General features: G+C 46.3%; 1 protein-coding gene across 1 annotated transcript in view; it reads left to right on the top strand.

Moving 5' to 3' along the window:
• LOC121834991 (large neutral amino acids transporter small subunit 2-like) overlaps positions 1–4723 on the top strand; it is a 66388-nt gene extending 61665 nt beyond the window's left edge. Inside the window, exon 9 of the mRNA XM_042288811.1 lies at positions 1147–4723. Within this exon, the coding sequence (XP_042144745.1) occupies positions 1147–1229 (83 nt within the window). The 3' untranslated portion in view covers positions 1230–4723. The remainder of the gene's footprint in view (positions 1–1146) is intronic.
• Positions 4724–19111: the final 14388 nt, after the last annotated feature.

Here is a 19111-nt window from a genome sequence, read left to right as displayed (position 1 = left end):
TACACATCATGTGGCTGTTCAAGAAAGTTTGAAGAATTTTACACATGTTCTGTATACATCTTAACGTCGTAAAATACAAATAACTTCACAGACGAGGGGGCCTAGAAGTGAACAGGACAAAGGCTCCCTCTTTCCGCTCCTCCCTACTTGTCACTATTTGTGTGTCGTTTGCCGTACTAGCTCAACAGTTGATTTTGTTTTATTGTCCTAATAATGTCTCGTGGATGTCTAGAATGTCCTATGGACGTCTGCTAGTGTGGCAGTATCCAAAGGAGATTTGTGGACACTTACAAAGTCTCCAGGCTGGTTAAATTTATGTCCCGTTCTCCCATTCAATTTGGGAATAGCACAGCCCAGGTGATTGATAATGGACTGTTTCGATGGCCCGATAATTTATTTGCGAGGACAGAAAATAAGGCAGTAGTATTAGCGTGGGTGTACAGAGGGGAGTGCAAGGGGAGGGCACCTACACCCCCCTTGGGTGCTCTTGGGCCACGGTCACACTGTCGACACATCGTACAAAAGACAGTCTGCACAATCTATCTGAGGAATGCGTCTTCCTTGTATGATGTCACATATTGGTCATACAACACTGTTTACAGACATGTTTGAAGCATACACGAAGCTTCAAAGATGTTTGAGGCGTGTCCGTAGGTACTTCCGTCGTCATGGCTGCAGTGAACACTGTGCCTTTTGTATGATACACGAGACTGCGCCTTTATGGTTCCTTTCGACGGCATAAATAGGATTACCAAATCTGAACAACAAGCTCGATAATACGCATAACAAGCATGGCAGAAGCTCGAAACAGTCATGTCTATAAAACCAACACTGTCAAAGTTGACAGTCTGGCGTTATACCCTTATTTTCGCTGGTGAAAGCGTAATAGTAATATGACGAAAGAACCCCAGTCCTACAAAATCATTATAGTGTTGCTTGGTCAACTGCAACTTGCCACAGCGATGCTTTTGGGTTCATTGCTCCCGTCTAAAAAAACAAATTGTAAGCTCTCCCCCCCCCCCCCCCCCCCCCTTGAAAAAAGTTATCACGCCCGTGAGCATGTCAAGGTGGTTGGCTTCTCGTTGCATGAATAAGCGTGCAGTTACGCGACAAATTGGAGGAACGCCGCTTTATTTTCAATTGCAGGATACTTGACAGTGGCAATGCAGAAGTACCTCCAAGTGGTCCTTCCCGAGCAGGAAGAGCGGCTACTCGAAGCAGAATGCTGAGGAACTCATGAAATGAGCCAGGCACCAATCTCAACTCTGCGTGCGTCCAGTGGATAGGGACCAATCGTTCACTTTTGCGGGTAATACGTGAGATACAGCCCATATGGGCAATGTTGACCCGGGTGGGTTGGCCACCCTGTGCCGCTCCAGCAAAGACCCGTGCATCTTCTGCCTTGTGGAATGCACGAAGAGTGGGGGCTCTGTCGGGCACTGTTAGTAGATTGTACTTCAGTTTACTATGAACTGCCGCAATGCAGGGTGCGTCGTGGCACAAGTGTGACGCACCCAGCGTCACACGTTCACAGCGCTGGATTGGCCTGGAGGGCACATAGCGTCCACTGTGGTTCTTTGTAAAGCAGAATGGAGTACTGTAGGGTTAAGTTCGGAAAGCAGCGTGCAAGATATGGATATATGGAAGTGTCCTAGCCCACGACAAAGTTGAGAAGGCTTTTGAACTGTGATCTGCGTCGCGTACGAAAGGCTATTTCCGGTGTCCGATTGCGTAGCAGATTCCAATGATCGGCACTTCATGGGTTGACACCTGATCATATTTTTAGTCCATATTTCTTTTTACCAATCAATTTCTTTTAAAAAGAAAGAAAAAAAACCGAAACGTCTGACCACTAAAAGCCTTTGCACATTGTTGAAAGCATGGTGGATACATGGCCAACATACATAGCACAGATTGTCGACTAGCAAATTATTGACTGGCGGTGCTCTCAATGCTCAATGATAACTGTAATCGCCTCGGGTGTAGGGAGGTAATTACCCGATAAGTTTCGGGAGTTGTTGATTGTTGACTTTTGGCTATTCACAGAGGGTTGTATTTTGATTACCATATTTTGAAAGAAGCACATACCAATGGTTTTTTACGTAGGATACATTATAAGGGAGAACCAGTCACTTTTCAGCAATTACAAGAAAGCATCGTCCAAACAATGATCCGCCAAATTTTACAGACGAGACATCTTGCACCAGATTTAGTGGACGGTGGTCATGTGACATGGTCAAGTGACAATTTTCCCCTAAATAGAGTGGATTTTGTTGACTTGATACATCAGAACTTTTTTGGCCTTTGCAATAGTGTCACCGACACAGCTTCCTCGTGGGTGGCACCTTACTCATTGGCTGGCGTAAGCGATCTTGTGACCATAGCGACAACCATTGACGTTGTGCGAAGTTGCGGCACGAGTCCCGGCACATAAGGGATCGCACCAAGATTTACCGACCCAAAAAACATATTCCACGTATGACAATTTTGCCAGGTTTAACCGAAGTACTGCCCATTTTTCTTCAGTGCTGCACTGACAATGGAAAAATCAGGGCTTTTTCTTTTTTACACATTAATTTCAAAACATGAGCAAACTTTGCATTTGCTAACATGTGAACTAATAGCTTAGAAATTATTGTGCAATATATTTTCAAGGTAAGCTGTATCACTTGTTTTGGATTTATAAATTCATGCCATCTGACTTTTTTGCTAAGTGACACAGATTTTAATTTCGTCATTAAGGTTTAGCTAGCTGTATAATCATTTTTTTCTAAATTTCAGTAATGTGCGATTATCTCTGTCTGGAACCAAAAATTAAAAAAAATTAATTATTTGTTTATGGCTGCTGTCCTCTAAGCATATTCATCTCGGAGATATTCTGACGAAACCCTGTGCATGACGCTTTAAGCATTGCTGTATTATCAATGCGGTTTCATTTTTAAGTTGATTGAAATGAACCTGCGCATCTTTATGAAAACATATATATTTTTAAAATCATTCCATATATGAATGAGGATCTTGCAATGTCAAAAACACGAGTTCAATATCCAATCGCAGCTTAGTGAGAAATTAATGTATGCAAAACTGGTGACAGTTTACAATGATACACTCTGTGTATCACTGTAGGTATACTCATATTTCAGAAATCATTGTTCTTTTTTTTGCTGACATGAAGATATTTCAGCAAGGTTTTTTCTCAATGATGAATTTTTATTGGTGCCTAGAGAAGGAGCTTTACATTAAGCATCAGAATTTAATATTATCCCTGTAAAAAAAAAATCAAAGTACTGCACCGTCAGACCCTTGCCTTGGAAGACATTCTTTGAAACCAGCTCTTACAGATTCCAGGTTGCGAAACTTGAAATTACTGGTGTGCTCAGGTCTTTTCATGATCTACTTTTGATCGACTCACCATTCAAGATGTGCTCCAAGACCACTTTGGCCTCCCTTTTGAGTCGTTTGATATGGCATTGTTTCTTTTCTTTTGTTCAGTCATGTCCGCCACATTGCAAAGGTTGTAATTAGCGTCTTAAAAGGGGGGATGAGGATGATGATTGTTACATGCAAAACTGCATTGGCCAATGGCCATCTTGGTAGATTTCGATGACTTGACATGAAAAAAGGGTTGTTGTTTCATGCCATAATCTTTTTCTTCCATTGTCCTTGTAACTGCGTAAACTCGTTGATTGTGACATGTTCACATTCTTTGTGGCCTTGTGAGGTGTGTGTAATCCTGCTACAGGCGGCTTCTCCTAAACATGTTTGGAGTTCCCATGACGTTTAGTGTGCCATCTGCCAGCTTTGAATTTTCCTAGTCTTATTTGGTAGCCAAACTTTAATGGACGCTGGCCATGGTCGTCTGCAAGCAGAACTTTATTGTAGTCATGTTTACAGCTGAAAGATCATGCTATTATATTCCTAATGAGCATGTTGGTAAAATATGCTAGATAACAGAAAGAATAAAACATGTAGAGGACGACGCACAGACGAGTACATTCTTTTAACTTTCAACAAAGTTTATTCCATGGAGTATGAGTGTCCGTGGGGGAATGGGCGCTCCTACCCCATGGAATAAACTTTGTTGCGAGTTGAAAGAATGTACTCGTCTGTGTGTCGTCCTCCTCATGTTTCATTCCTTCCGTTATCTAGGATCATGCTATACTTAGGGATAAATATTTTTGTGACAATGAAGCTAAAGCTAGGGTACCCATGTGCTCAACCACCTTGAGTGCCGATCAGAGATGTGCTCGCACATTCTTCACTTCTTCTGAATTGTCTGAAATGCTTGTCCCTGAGTTTAGTTAAGTCTCCTGGATATTGTTTCCATGTTGCCAATGGACGTATCATTTTTGTTACGTGATCCTTTTGTTGATCCCTGCAGTTTAGTGTATTGCACATAGCTTGGTGCTGTGGACAAAGTGAATTACCGGTAGTTTTTTTTGACTAACTAGGGTATATATTTCCACTTATTTGTGAGAAAATTTACAGTGGAAACGATTTTGCACAGTTCATGCTTGTTCTTCGTGCCAATTCATCGAGCTTGAGAACCTTGTGCCTAAGCCACGAAAATGTATTGGTGTTCTTTCACCTTTAATCTAGGAACAGCATTTTGTAATGCCAAGCTTGTTTTTATATGGAAGTATTTTGACATGTGACCGGTCTCTTTGAACCTACCGCTTTTCCTTGACTGTACATATACAACCAGTCCCGCATTTACAGTCAGCATGACTGTTTTCGTGGTGAATTGATGTAAATTGTGAATAGGGCAGTTTCACGAACCATACTTTGGGACTTTTGTAAGCCGCCTGCTGCCATGTCGGTGAACCCCTTGTGCTATTCGCACCTTATTGTTTGCACGTTGTCGAGCGTTTATCAGTGCCATTTTGGTTTTACCGAGTCACAGAAGCGTAGTGGGCTCCACCGCCGACGAAACTCAAAAAGCCCAATTTTCAAACGCGGTAGCATTTCGTTAGCCCCCCTTGAAAAATTTCAGTCATCACCTCGAAACGTATGAACATGCAGGAGAGAGTAAGGCACACTAAGGCATGTGGCTACATCTGCCGTTCTCCTCTCTATTTCAGCCTCTTCCTTCACCCATTGAAATTCTCTCGGTACGGAGAATTTAATTCCGGAAGGGATACAGAAAGGGGAAATACTCCCCCTTCTTGTGGAAAAACGGGGGAGGGGGGGAGGGGGCTTCGTAAACATAACCTATTTCTCCTGTCCACGGTCGGAGGCCACTTGCCCTTAGACTGCCATGTTTGTTCCTGCAAGCCAACCATGGCTAAGACCACTTTTATTGGTAGATATAGGGACAGAATTACGAGGGAGGTCTATGAAGCCTTTATTATAATGAATTTGGGGGAATGCTGCGCGAGTCAACCATCTGTGGCATTATCCGAAAAAGAGGTTTCACACGCAGATGTGAACTGACGTTTGTGCTTGGCAGTCTTGCGGGTGTTATGCGCTTCTCGTATAAACTGTGTATAGTGTGGAAACAACTAATGACTAATTACTTTTTTTTCTCCTACCATGGACACATCCTTTCTGATTTTTATCATCTTCTTTCTTTTCTTCATCCGTGTTTTACATATTGGGGTACGAGTCAGCGCTTGTCCTGTCTGTTTTCTGCTACTGTGCCTTTGCCTCTAGTGCGCTGTTTATCACTATGTTCTCGGTATGAACCCCTTTCAAAAGTCACGTGTTTCTCCTCGGAGCTCTGAACGCACAGTCACATGGGAGGCTATCCAATACCTCTAAATTGCTCATCTACAGCTGAGAGACAAGTTGCCCATTGAAACAGACTAAGTTCAGGATGTATAAACATACTTACACCAATTTAGTTTATCTAGTACCTCGAAAAATTTAATCACGGACAGTGGCTTGGAAGTGAACAATATATTATTGGAAGTGGAACTTGCCAGCTCGATTAGGTGTTTTGGCACACGCAAACTGTGCAATATTTTCAGCTCTGCCAGGGATAGGTGGGATTTTAACAGGGGTAACTCCGGCTCATTTCATTTCATAATAATTGTTTTTTTGATAAGAGAAATGTAATAGTGCTGCTTCTTTCTGTTGCTGAGCACTTTGCCTGGCACAGCCCGTCATGACAGAATGACGTTGAACAAAGATGGAAAGCGCTGCCTTAAAGGCCAACGACCATACTCAAGATTCTGCAAGGCAGAAGATCCTCCTAACCATGGGGGAGGAGGAAACAGGCAACGGTGGACAGGGTAGAAGGGGGAGAGGAGGAAGAGGGGGAAAAGTGGAAAACGCGAACTGGTCTTTAAGGGGCAACTCCGGCCAAAACTCAAACTGAGATAAATTACTGGTATTGCTGTGTTGACACAAAATACGACCCCAGCCAAAATATTACGACCGTGGGATGCCGCATTCTCAACTAATGCCGATAATAAAAATGCGAGCCGCTGCTCCTTAGCGGGCGGCCAGCGGGTTGCCGATCGCTAAAGCAACATCGGGCCGTGACATCAGTATCGTTCTCTTTTTTTTTCCTCCGGTCCGGGCGTTGCGCGGAGTGCGCTTCTTTGCGCCGCTACCATCGCTACTTTGGCTTGTGATTGGCGTGTTTAGCCGTTGCTTTTATCTGTAGCCCGTGTAGCTTCGGTATAGCCTTTTGTTTATTTGCCTTGTGAGGACTCCAAGACTCGTTTTAGCGAGCAGCTCGGTGCGCCCAATACTGCCCAGCTGTTCCTCGAAAGATGCCGAGTGCAACTTGTACCGCTGCGGGCTGCTCAAACAACCCGCTGCGCAAAACGGAGGTGCGTTTTCACAAGTTTCCAATGGACCGGAAATAGGAGAAGGTGTGGGTGAACGCTGTTCGACGAGTGGACTTCGGACTTCGGCTTTTACGCGCCCAAGGAAAAAAGAACGAAAAACAGACGTGTAAGTACAGCCCAGCACACGTGTGTTCGGGCGCCACGGCCCGCGCCGGAGAGCCTCAAAGCTTAGTGTCTGGGACTGACCCGCAGCGCGAAAGCGAGAGGGCCCCCAGTACTGTACGTCACTGGCAACGCGGCGTTGAGCAACGCCGCTGCATTCACGGAGCCCCGATGACAATTTAGGCCTAGCGACGAGTACAGAAGACCGCATACACGGCGACAGCCACCAAGTACGGCACCGTACGAGTTCACCGGTTTTCCAGTCGCTAGCTTTTGGGTATACGCACTGGCTCTTGCTACATATGCTGAACAAATACCAGGTATACGGAATTAAAGCAAAATTAGCTTACCTCCTATCTTTACACGGCTATCGCAACAGAGGTAGGTGCCGCTCGGTCTGCGTATTCGTTAAACGAGAACGATCCTGACGTCACGTTCACATAGCGGCTGATTTCCAGTGTTGCCGGGGCCTCGAGCGGCTAGTTTCGATTTTGTTGGCCTCGCCCCAAACAAAACTTTGAGGCGTCGACATCTTTGAAACTACGCACAGTAACGAAAAAAAGAAAAAAAATCTTGCAATTCAGGGACGCTAACTGCACTAAAAACAGTCATAATCCCAAAATCGAAAGTATGCACCGGAGTTGCCGTCTAACGCATTGAAAATCTAAGGCGATGGTTCACCAGCATGGATTCTCGCATGATTTTGAAACGGATGTAGAAAGCGCGACATCGTCAGCCCGAAGAAGCAATCCCAGTCTTTTTGTTTCTATTTGAATGCAGGATGTTTTTATCAGCCAAATTTTATCAGAAAACCGCCATGAAGTACCGTCACCAAGGGCTGTGACGTCACGTGCCAACATGACGTCGATATGACATGACCATGAGTCAGTTCTTTATGTGACGTCAGGGTCATGTGACATCGTTATGGCACATGACATTGTGTGATTGTGACGTCGTGGGATGTCATGAGGTCATGTCATGTCACACCGTGACGTCACGTGACGCCAGGACCTAGTGCGACGTCCCGGTCGTGTGACCTTACGACATCACACACACACACCATCTGTCCAGTTAGTTCACGACGGAATTTGTGCCTCCCGGTCTTGTCGGCGTGATCAAGCTAGTGTAATTTTTTTCTTAGAACCAGAGCCAAGTATGTTGTGTTTACGCTGTGTCGTACACCGTACATAAGTGAAACTGCCCTATAAAAAACACTTGTCCCGAAAAAGGGTCGAGCTCTATACTATGTGCATGCTACGCTGATGATGTTGTTTGTATGTGAAAACTGTTTTGTCATCTTTACACTCACGTATACACTTTTTGAATGGTTGACGTTTGTAAAATCTGTTGGATTTAATATTACGACACTTTTTAGTCATTATTTTGATGGGTTTATTTATATAGACTTCACTGTTATCTAATAAAAAAAAAAACGGTTTGGAGGAAACGTGTGTGAAGCCGTGTGTTTAAAGGGATGGTGCAGTGACCTTTCAGCTCGCAGTTATCCGTGGATATTTCTTCTGATGGTGTGTTGGAGAATTCGCGACGAGCCAGGTCGTCACGACTCACGAGCCATCTGTTAATAATATATTCGTTATGAAAATTACCCGAGACTGTGGTAAAAGACGGGGAACTTAGTAAAAGAAAAAGACATTGGAAAAGAATGATCTTATTAGCCGAGACTGAGGGGATATTTCGTGGCCACGCCTAGTTCCTTTTCACGGCACTTTTATATGATGCCTATTGCACTACGAACACCACTTTCGTCATAGAGGAATTTGAAGGAAAACGAAAATGGTAGAAAAAGATACTAAAAAGGATAACGATAAAGATGGCTGAATTTGACTCCCTGAAAATGCAGAAAACATTAAAGGATGCTTTTTGTTTTAGGATAACTCTGGCGCGATGAATTCCAGCTTTTTTGTCGATAACGACAACGGAGGTTCTGAAACATTGTAGCATTCTATACCTTCAATGGTTCAATTATTTCCTGCCCATACTTGTCCTTTTGTGAACCATGCACTGTAGTGTAGTTATAGCTATAGGGATGCATTCGTGGCAGGTTCGAGCATGTTCAGCAGTTGAATTAAAAGAGTCAGGTGATGCCTTGTTGACTTCTAAAAACTGTTCCCTAAGGCGAATGTCTGTCCTTCGTCCATTTCAGTGTTTGATTCTTTCTGAGTAAACTATATTTTATCCAACGCGGTCTGTTACGTGTGCTTAAAGGGATACTTCAACAATATTTGAAATATTTCCGTCGTGTTAAAAAAAAAAAAAACAATATCCGTAAATGACTATCGCACGTTTCTCTTTTGAGCCTGGTGGCTGTATTTTTCATTGTAAACGGCCCACTCTGGCAAGCGCTCGGAGAAGGCCCAGCGGAGACCACGTGACATCCAACGCAATCGTGACGTAGGTCGTCTCAGGACGAGCAAAGCTACGGCGAGGCTGACGTCGAGAGGATGGCCTAGTCGTTCCAGCCACCGAAGCGGCTGCTTTTGTCCGAATTTTGAGTGACGGGTTAATTTTCTATAATCTTGTAGGGAGACAATAGCGACTTCTGAGACACACAAAAGGCATTCTCGGGAAGGGGGGAGTCCCTCCTATTCTCTTCTCTCGTCGTGGCCGGAGGCGAGACAACCTCCGTCACTAGCTGTCAAGGTTCCTAGACGGTTATTACAAGCGAGGCGTTAGCTACATGCACCAGGTGCTCTTTGCTAATCGTTTAATACCGTAGCTGTACTATCGTGGGAATGAAGTAATGGCCGGCCGCAACTCGGCAAGCCAGAGTGGACAGGCTGGACAGCTACCGCCATCTGTGAGTGACGGCGGCAACCAGACAACTGGCAAGCCGATTGTCTGGTTGCGGCCGTCGCTTATAGATGGCGGTAGCTGTCCAGAGTTTAGTGTCGACATTTGTTTGTGACGGACACGATACTGGGGAAACTAGCCCTTAACAGCTCCGCTGTAAAAACCCTCTTTCATGCGGCATTTACACCACGTCCGAATGTATACTACAATATTAAATGTATTTACATATGTATCATATATACAGGGTGCTCATTTGAGGCTTTTCACATCGTTTTTAAAAATTCGGCAAGGCTACACTAATGCTGTAGACAGATAGATAGATAGCAAGTTTATTTAAAAGATGGCGGGGATGAATCAGCTGCCTCGGTCCAGGCAGCCGCTGAGGGCCTTGCTGATGTGGCCCGCCAGTTCCCGTTGTTGGAGGCTCAACGAAAAAGTCAGCCACACCCGGGTGTAATGGTGTGGTTGTGCCGGGCTAGGGGGGCAGCCCCACAGAAGGTGATCCTGGTCGGATGGGGCTAGGCAGTGGGAGGAAGTGGGCTATCTAAGGTGCGTCGGAATAAGTGGAGTCGAGTGTGCGTGTGAAGTGTTTGGGCCTGTCGAATAAGTGTATGCTCACGGCGAGGGAGGGTGGAGGAGGGAAGGCACAACGGAAGGCTAGTAGGTCGGCTACGGTGGGGCCCTGAAGAGGAGGAGCAGGGGCTGCGTCACACGCATCAGTTGGGGCCCGGAGGAGCGTTTCGCGGGCAAACTGATGAGCGCGTTCATTCCCAGCAACGCCAACGTGACCAGGTATACGCGAATAGGTCCTCTGACATTGCTGAGGAGGAAAAGTGCAATGGGGAATGCGATGGCCCTGAGCGAGGTGAGAGCATGCCGACGGCGAGAAGCTCTGCTTCGACCGGCGAGGCGCAGGGCTGCGCAATGGAATGGTCAGTGCCGTTTGAAGTGGTGAAAGCGAGTGCACTAAGGTTATCTTGAAATGCCGCATCGATGCAAGCATGACACTTGCCGGGTTCTCGAACAATCATCTTGGTGTAGTATGCAGCGCGAAGGAGACGGCGGGTGGGATTGTGCTCCCTGTCCATGTGGCGGGGAATTGGTGCTACGGCGACATGTGGGAGAATCCCGTTTTTGAGTGGAGTAGGTATACGGCCAGTGTGAATAGGGTGTGTACCCCAGCTCGTGCAACATGAAGCGACCTGTTGGAGTTAGTGAGAGGTGTTGATGAACGCGATGAATGTCAATGATGTCGGAGACTGTGGGTAGGGTGGTACTGGTGGTGATGGGGAAAACCAGGGCGATCTTAGTCTTACAACTAAAATGCAGTATAATCACGTAAGTTAACTGGGAGGGGGAGATTATATACCCTTACAAAATATGTATGGACACTTCTAGGACGTTTTATAGAGCAGGGTCCATAGGCAGAACAAAAGGGGTCTATAGGCAGACCACGACCTCTGTTGCATCCTTGAAGTCGTCCTATGGCTGCCCTATAGAATATTGGCCAACGGACGTTCTATGGACGTCCTATTCTCTGGATGATGTGTGGTCATCCTATACCCTCTCTATAATAAGACGCCATATAGAGTCCATAGAGACTCTATAGGGTGTCTACACAGGGTCTTACGGTGTCTATAGGGTGCCTGCAGAAAACCCATACGACGTCTACAAGGAGCCCCTAGGGAGTCCACAGGGAAGTTATACAAGGTCTACACAGGGTCCTCATGGGGTCTGCAGAGAAGTCACAAAAGGTCTACAGGGAGTCCCTACAGGGTCCGCAGAGAAGCCACTCAGTCTGCAGGGGGTCTGCTACGGGGTCCGCACCGAGCAACGTTCCTAGAGCAAGTCAGTTGGGAAACGCTAAAGAGCTTGCTCTGAAAAAGCGGCACCGATCTGTACTTGAAAAGCGAACTAATTGCGATCGCAACGCCACCATTCCACCCGCAGCGGCCACTCGGATAACTGCACGACCGCGTGTGCTGGTTTGGGACTATCGATATTCAACAGCATGTGACTGTTCTGCTTTGGCTTTAATCGGCCACTTTGGCGCCGAAACATATACGGTAGAAGAGGGGTTTCAGGGATGCCAACCCCCGTCTCCCAGGCGGACGCGCCGCGAACTGCAGCCGAAGTTAAGACGCACCCAAGTCGGGACGCGCTACGTGAAGTCGCCGGTGAGGCATGACTGTAAAAAAAAAAAAAAGAAATATTAATTGTGCCGCAAAACCCTGTAAGCTAAAAGTGTATGCATACATCACGCCCTTGTCATTTTGTACTATCTCCAATAAAAGTTTCTACAAAAAGAGCTTTTTCCCATTTGTTTTTACGCAAAAACGTGCTCTCTAAAAGTCATTTTAAAGGGTGTAGGGTCCTTAGGGGTCTGCAAAGAAGCCATACAAGGTCTATAGGGAGTGCGTACGGGGTTCACAGGGAAGCTATAGAGGGTCCACAGGGAAGACATACAGGGTCTACACGGGCTCCTTATGGAGTCTGCAGAGAAGCCATAAAGGGTCTACACGGAGTCCCTACGGGGTCCATAGAGAAGCCACTTTAAGCGATGGTGGTACCGCGGCGTGAGAATCGCACTCCCTAGCTCCTGGATGATTGGCCTCATAATAAAATGCTTGCCTACACTTTCCTGACGTGAAAAAAAAGAAAAAACATAAAGTAAGGTTTTGATACTGCGCGTATACAGCATAACTAGAATTACTTACGCGTCGCGCGCAGACCCAGCCTAGATATGCCGCTGTTTTACGACGATCATCCAGATGACCGCAATTTCGATAGGCACCAGTGCGCCCCCTATGGGTTGTGAAAGTTGCGAATATGTACGGGGGCCGCAGCGACCCAGATATATCTACCTCCCACTGAGAAAGTAAAAACATTATTCCGGCACATACTAAACACTTCCATCTCCACAATGAATATACCCTGAGGTTGGATATGCCTCCAGACATCAATGTAACATATTGATACCCGGAACTTAATTAACAACTCTTTAACTGGGACACCTCGCTACACCTAAAGAAAACGTCTACCCGGCATCACTTTATTAATGTACCGAAATATAGCTCACACCATAGAGAGGCAATAGGATGTCCATAGACTCACCAGGACCATAGAACGGAAATAGGAAGGAATGAAAAATTGTTATTTCGCGAAGGTCTCTATAGCGTTGTTGTGTCCATTCTGTGGCAAACCAGTGGTACATAGACGGTCAAGAACTGTCTACAGGAATCCATAGGATGGACAAAGGGGTAATAGAACGGCAAAAGTATGGACATAGGACGTACATACATATTTTTGTAGGGGTAGGGAGCTAATCGTCACGATAAGTTTAATTATCAACTAAAATTGGTCAATCTTAATTAGTAAAAATTTTAAAAATTTCAAATGAGAAACTTGCAGAGGGTCATCGAAACCGATTAAATCAGTAAAGTTTAGAGAGGATCGCAGCACATGCATGGGAAACGCGATGGTGCGCTAAAGTTACCACTCCTGCAAAAGGCTCGAGACTTGTGATGCGGAAACGCGGATGATAATTTTATCATCGACATCCATCATGCCAAATCATCAAAAACTAACGCATACCGAATAGCATCGTCTCAAAGTGGGGATGGTCCGGGCGTTTTTAAGCATTCGTTCTTCCGAAATTTTGGGCATCCGCGTCTGGCCAGGAAACTTTTTGAGGACAACCGCAGTTCCCAACTAAAGCTGGAATATAAAATTGAGAGCCATCGAGCACATCTGTGTATTGTAGCAAATACTTCAAAATGAGTCCTTTTTGATCAAACCACGGTTTGAAAGTGGGAATGGTTCGGTAGTTTTTACGCATTCGTTCATATTTTGAAATTTGGGCATGTCCGCGCCACATCCAGGAACTTTTTGACTTCGTCCGAGAGCTGAACTGGTTACAAAATACAAAATGTAGTACTCTGTACCACATGCTGCTGCTACGGCAAATACTCTACAATGAGCCATTTTAGAGATAACTTGTCTTGGAGTGCATATTGTCCAACTGTTTTCAGGCATTCGTTCATGATTTCAAATTTGGGAACCCGCGCCTTGTCCGGGGACGTTTTGAGATCGACCGAGCTCTCAACTGGCGACGAAATGCAAAATTTAAGGACGCCGGCTACAAGACTACAAGCCGGCTCCATTTGAATAGCTTAAGCTTCCGCCCCTTTCGAGGAATGTGAGGTCAAGTCGGATATTTCAATAAGCTCTTTTCCCAATTTTTTTTTTTTTTGCTGTTTGTGTTGAGGACGATTGGGATAATTAGTTGAATGCAAACATTTAGTACTTTTGACATGTGAATGTCAAATTTCTCAAGAGCAATCATCCTATCATAGATTGGGTACTCACCGCTGTGCTCCCACTCCTTACAATAAAAATCACTTTGTTACAATCACGTCAGCGGTTTACGCCATCTGTTAGCGTAACCCGCTAACAGATGGCGCTATCATGCGATGGCAGAAATCTGGGGATGGGCTTCTTTGCGAGCTACTAAACTACGCGTACCACCAGCGTCCGGAAAATACGGTATATCTAAAATGTTTGGTTTGTGATTCAAATGACACTAGGTACGACTGTACAACTCTAAAGGCCCGTTCGCACTCTTGCGACCTCTTAAACCTGGGTTCCTTAAAACTTCTTAAACCGGAGAACACACTGGCGCCATCTATTTGGAAGCAGTGTAAACTTGGCGGTCCGGCATATTTTTTTTAATTTCTCGCGCATTATCCTTTCTTTCTTGGCTCGAAAAACTTTTGTCAATGCTATAAACGAGCCTTTTTATGGGTGTTACACACATTTGACTTCGGAAATCCCGCAAAACCTTTGCTCTTGTGAAATGCAGTTCCAGGGTCACCGCGTAGATGGCGCCACAGTGCCAGTGTGTTCCCTCATTCTAAAAACATTCAAGAAGTTTTAAGAGATCTCGTCTCTCTCAGTCGTACCTGGTCGTACTCGGTCGCTAGAGTGTGAACGGGCCTTAATACTCACCTACGTATAACACACAACGGTTTATACGTCGCTTGTTAATTGTGTGTATTTTTACCAAAAGCAGCGCCAGCGCAGGGTCGTGACGTCAGAGAGTTCAGGGGGTGTATAGACGAACGCATCGCCAATGAACACGAATAGACACAAGCGTCGCACAAAACATTTAATAAAACAAATTGCGGTACTGTACAGGCAACAAATCAAGCGGACGAATACCGTTAATAAGCTATATGACTGTACATTATTAACGACAAACACTGCGTTGGAACGAAGAAAGCTTTCCGGAAGTATACACAAACGCGGTTGGACGCTAGTAAGCCAAACACAAGTGCACGACACAGCCGAAAAAAGTTGCGTAACTCGTTCCGCAAAAAAAAAAAAACAACAACAAAAAAAACACGAACAAAGACACTAGGTATATAAAGGGCTCGTTAAAGCGGAACAAAGAAGGATTGGCGGAGACTGTAATACCTTAACACACATCGAACGCACAAAAACAGCTTAGTGTGTGAGTATCTTGGGGGTTACTTCTTGTTGCGCCATCACGGAAACGTAGGATCTTGTAGTTGCGTATCTTTTGAGAGAGGAAAATGGAGATTTTTCGCCTGTTGATATATAGATAAGTGTTCCGGTAGCCGGAAAGCCTCAAACTTAGTCGAATAATAAAAAAAAAAAATGAATGAGAATCGTCGGTTTCTGGTGACACGATGACAGCCTTGATGGCTTTGGACACGCGGAAGGAAGGCTTAACGACGGGCGAACGCGGAAATGCTTCAGCGTACGTCGCGCTTTATCGGCCACTTGAAGACGCTGCAAATCGTTGTGGATAAATTTCCGGAGCCCATACGGTTACGAAAGTCGTGGACTTCGCGAGCTTCGATTTGAGGAAGTTCTTAGAACCGTGGAGAGCCCTTGCACTTTAATGACGGATGCCTCCTGCGAAGACTGGTCGCGCGTTTTCGCGTGGTGAGGAGGATAAGTGGGCGGAGAGACTGAGCAAATCTGAGAGACGCTTTCAGACGATCGACACTTTCGCCACATCCTCGCAGCTTGCATAAACATTTGCAAGGGTTGCCTCTACGCGCTGCCATCTTGCTGCTGGCTCGTGTCGACCGTCTGATAGTGAATCCTCCCTAAGGCGTGTCCACGGTTGCTAGACTGACTCGAGCGAACCATTTTGCATCGTCCACGGTGGCCAGAACTTCCGATGCGTGGCTGCTTGCAGACGCCCATAACAAACGCGTCCTATAAACCACGTGACCCCCTAGCGAGCGGTTTGGAAACACTCTCGAACCTAGGCACACTATACGTGGACTCGGCTTGGGGTCATTGAGAAGGTTGCACGGTAGAGAGGACTTGACGTAGATGCTCGATGTACATTTATATATATACACACACACACACACGTCCGACGGACACTTTGGTTACCACAAAACTGTCACGAGGCACACACCGGTTCTGAGGGTCAGTTTGGACGGACGTCACCGACGTCTTGCGTCACGTATCTGCAAGTGAGAAGAGCGTCGTAACTTGGTTAGTTGGTGTTTCCAGTGACTGGTTTGGAACCTGCTTCTCACGGGTATAAGTCACCGCCTCCTGTAATGGTGCTGGCCTTAGTCACAGCTTAATAACTGGTGGATGTGGCTTATTATTTTCATTATTCTTGCTTTGGATCTCGTTTTTCGTCGTTCTTATTGGCTAATGCCACTACCTCATTAGCCAGGGAGCGATAATAAGATGATTGTAACTCTCCACGCCCGCTCTCAGTGACTGTTAGCAACATGCGCGAGCAAAACCGTCCGTGCGGTCGGTTTTTTACGATTGGTCAAACGCTCACTGTGACGTCATGAGTTGGATTATTATTATTTTTTTTTTTCGGAAATAGGTTCACGTCAGTTTGTCAACTTTGTGAGTGTTCTGTTAAGAATCCGATGACTCCACGCTTTTATCGTGCTTTTTACACACACACACGACTGCCGAGACGAGGGCTCCTCCAAGTTCTTTGAGGGGGGGGGGGGGGGGGGGGGGTCGTCGTTCCCAAAAATCGGGAACGGGACCCGGAAGGTGCTCCGGGAGGTCCCCATCCCTGCTTTTTACGCACACACACCGTTAACCTTGTCGTTCGAAAATAACGATAAGTAGCCAGGATCACAAGTCGTGACGTCAGTGTAGGGCGAACCTTCGCCGTGACGTCTCGGATGAAAACAATATAGCTGCGGTCACACTACTAATACATCATACAGAAGACAATCTGCTCTGAGACGTGTTGGTTCATATTACAGAAGTGTCCGCAGACATGTTGGAAGCATGTATGAAGCGCTTCGAACATGCGTAAAGCGTGTCGAGATACTTGAAGAACCCAACGCGTGCAAGCCTCTCTTGTGGCAAGCCTCCGGGTAACTGTGCGTGCTTTTTGAATAAGCTACTTGAAACTTTGTTTGATGCGAGTACCCTAGAAATTCAATTCCTTGTTTCGTATGAGCATTGACGCAAGTCTTACCATATTGAATATATGAATTAATATAAATGACCCGTTCACGGCCAAGCGAAAGAGCTTTCGTGGACAGTGGGGGGTTTAGAGACAACTGGACAGTTTTGAGGGATGCTTTCAAAACTAGTCAAGCTAAAGCCATATTCGAGATATTCTGAGCAAAGGAATTGACGGACTGCGCGCAATAGAAGTACAAATTCGAAATACAAGCCGTACAAAGTGCGCTTCAGTGATGTCATTTTTGGCTAGAGGAATGTTTCTACGCGGCTTTACGGGAATTGACATCGCGCCAGCGAGTTGTGCGCTCGTGTCCAAAGCAGATACAAATGGCAGCACGCAAAATAAGATCACAGAAATCTTCGTACATAACCCATGGTATATTACTCTGATAAAAAAAGATAAAGCCAACGTTGCCCAATTCGATACTCACGTTCAAAGAGATGTGGCAGGTCGCTAGTTGTCGTCGCTTCAACCGTGGTATCCTCCACCATACCCTCCTCCGTACCCTCCGCCGTACCCGCCCCCGTATCCGCCGCCGTATCCGCCACCGTAGCCTCCGCCGTGGCCTCCCACGTAGCCCACGACGTAGCCGACGCTCTCGTGTCCCGAGAGCCCATGTCCGCCTCCTCCGTATCCACCGCCGCCTCCGTACCCACCACCTCCGTATCCGCCGTGGCTGAAGCCCGCTGACGGGACGTACTTCCCGTTGGCCGAGATGGTCGCCGACGCGGCCGGGTAGCTGCTCTTGGTGCCCGGTTCGTTGGTCTTGACGACGGCGCGGAAGCCCAGCTTGTCGGCCACGTAGCTGACTCGGCGGTGCCGGCCGTCAATGTTGCCCAGGTAGTATGAGCCGACTACGGGTCCGTGAGCCGAGCCGGTCTCGTGACGGCCGTTGACGGCGCCGTGGCCGTTAACGATGTCGTAGCCGAACTCGTACTGTCCGTAGTCCTGGAATGGGGTGGACACGCATTGATGTCCGCTTATTATTCGTTGTCGGGGCTGAAGAACGATTCGGGTTACAATTAAACAACAAAGCTGCCTGTCTCTGGTATATTTTAAAGGCGCTCCACGTGCAGCATTTATAGGGCCTATGATGCCATCTGAAGTCATGTGACTACGTGGTGTGACATCACAGTGTCAATGACATGATGGCGTTGCGTGACGTCATGGTGCCACGTGATGAGCTTCATTCTGGTAACATCACGGGAACACCGTGGCGTCATCAGGGTGTTCAAGTGCTGGCGTCACGGTGGATACTTCTAGAATGAGGGTGATGCCACGTGAACAGCCTGACGTCATCAGCGTCATGTAACCATCGAGGCTTCATGCCACGGACACGAAGGCTCTTGAGAACTGACCCTATAAATGCTACGCATTTCAAACGAAATGGTCTGGTTTAGAGAGTACGACCGAGCTATCGTGGCGTCAACCGAGATATGGGAGTCGAGGTGTCGGCTTGAGGCTGGTTCACACACTTGCGTTTCCTTACAACCGAGTTCTTGTGATCCTTTTACAACAAGAGGACACAGTCATAGAGTTATTATAATATACGCTAGAGGTTCAAGTGGCGCTAATGTGCTGACGCAAATTGAAGCAGACAGCAACCAGTCGAAAATTGACTTCCGGTAATTTATTTCTATGGGAAAAAGTGAGAGCATTTTCTCCCTGCGCTTGATCATAAGAGCGAATTTTCCAAATAATTCGTACGTACTAGGTAGCTTGGAACATTTCTCAGTCACGCAGGTGAAATAATTGGTCAGTTACGGCGTTTTTCTTACAAATTCATCGCATTAAAAACGGTGCTAAAACTGCTTCGTACGTGTATTTATGTGCACTGTCGGACACTGTTAGCGTGAACACGACGTCGGCTCTTTTCAGCATGAGGGATATACATGCCAAACGAACG

This window comes from Ixodes scapularis, unplaced genomic scaffold (genome assembly GCF_016920785.2).
Source record: "Ixodes scapularis isolate PalLabHiFi unplaced genomic scaffold, ASM1692078v2 PGA_scaffold11__112_contigs__length_91849675, whole genome shotgun sequence".
Taxonomy (NCBI): Eukaryota; Metazoa; Arthropoda; class Arachnida; order Ixodida; family Ixodidae; genus Ixodes; species Ixodes scapularis.
Note: the sequence above shows the minus strand (reverse complement) of the source record. Positions and strands in the feature narration are given on the sequence as shown.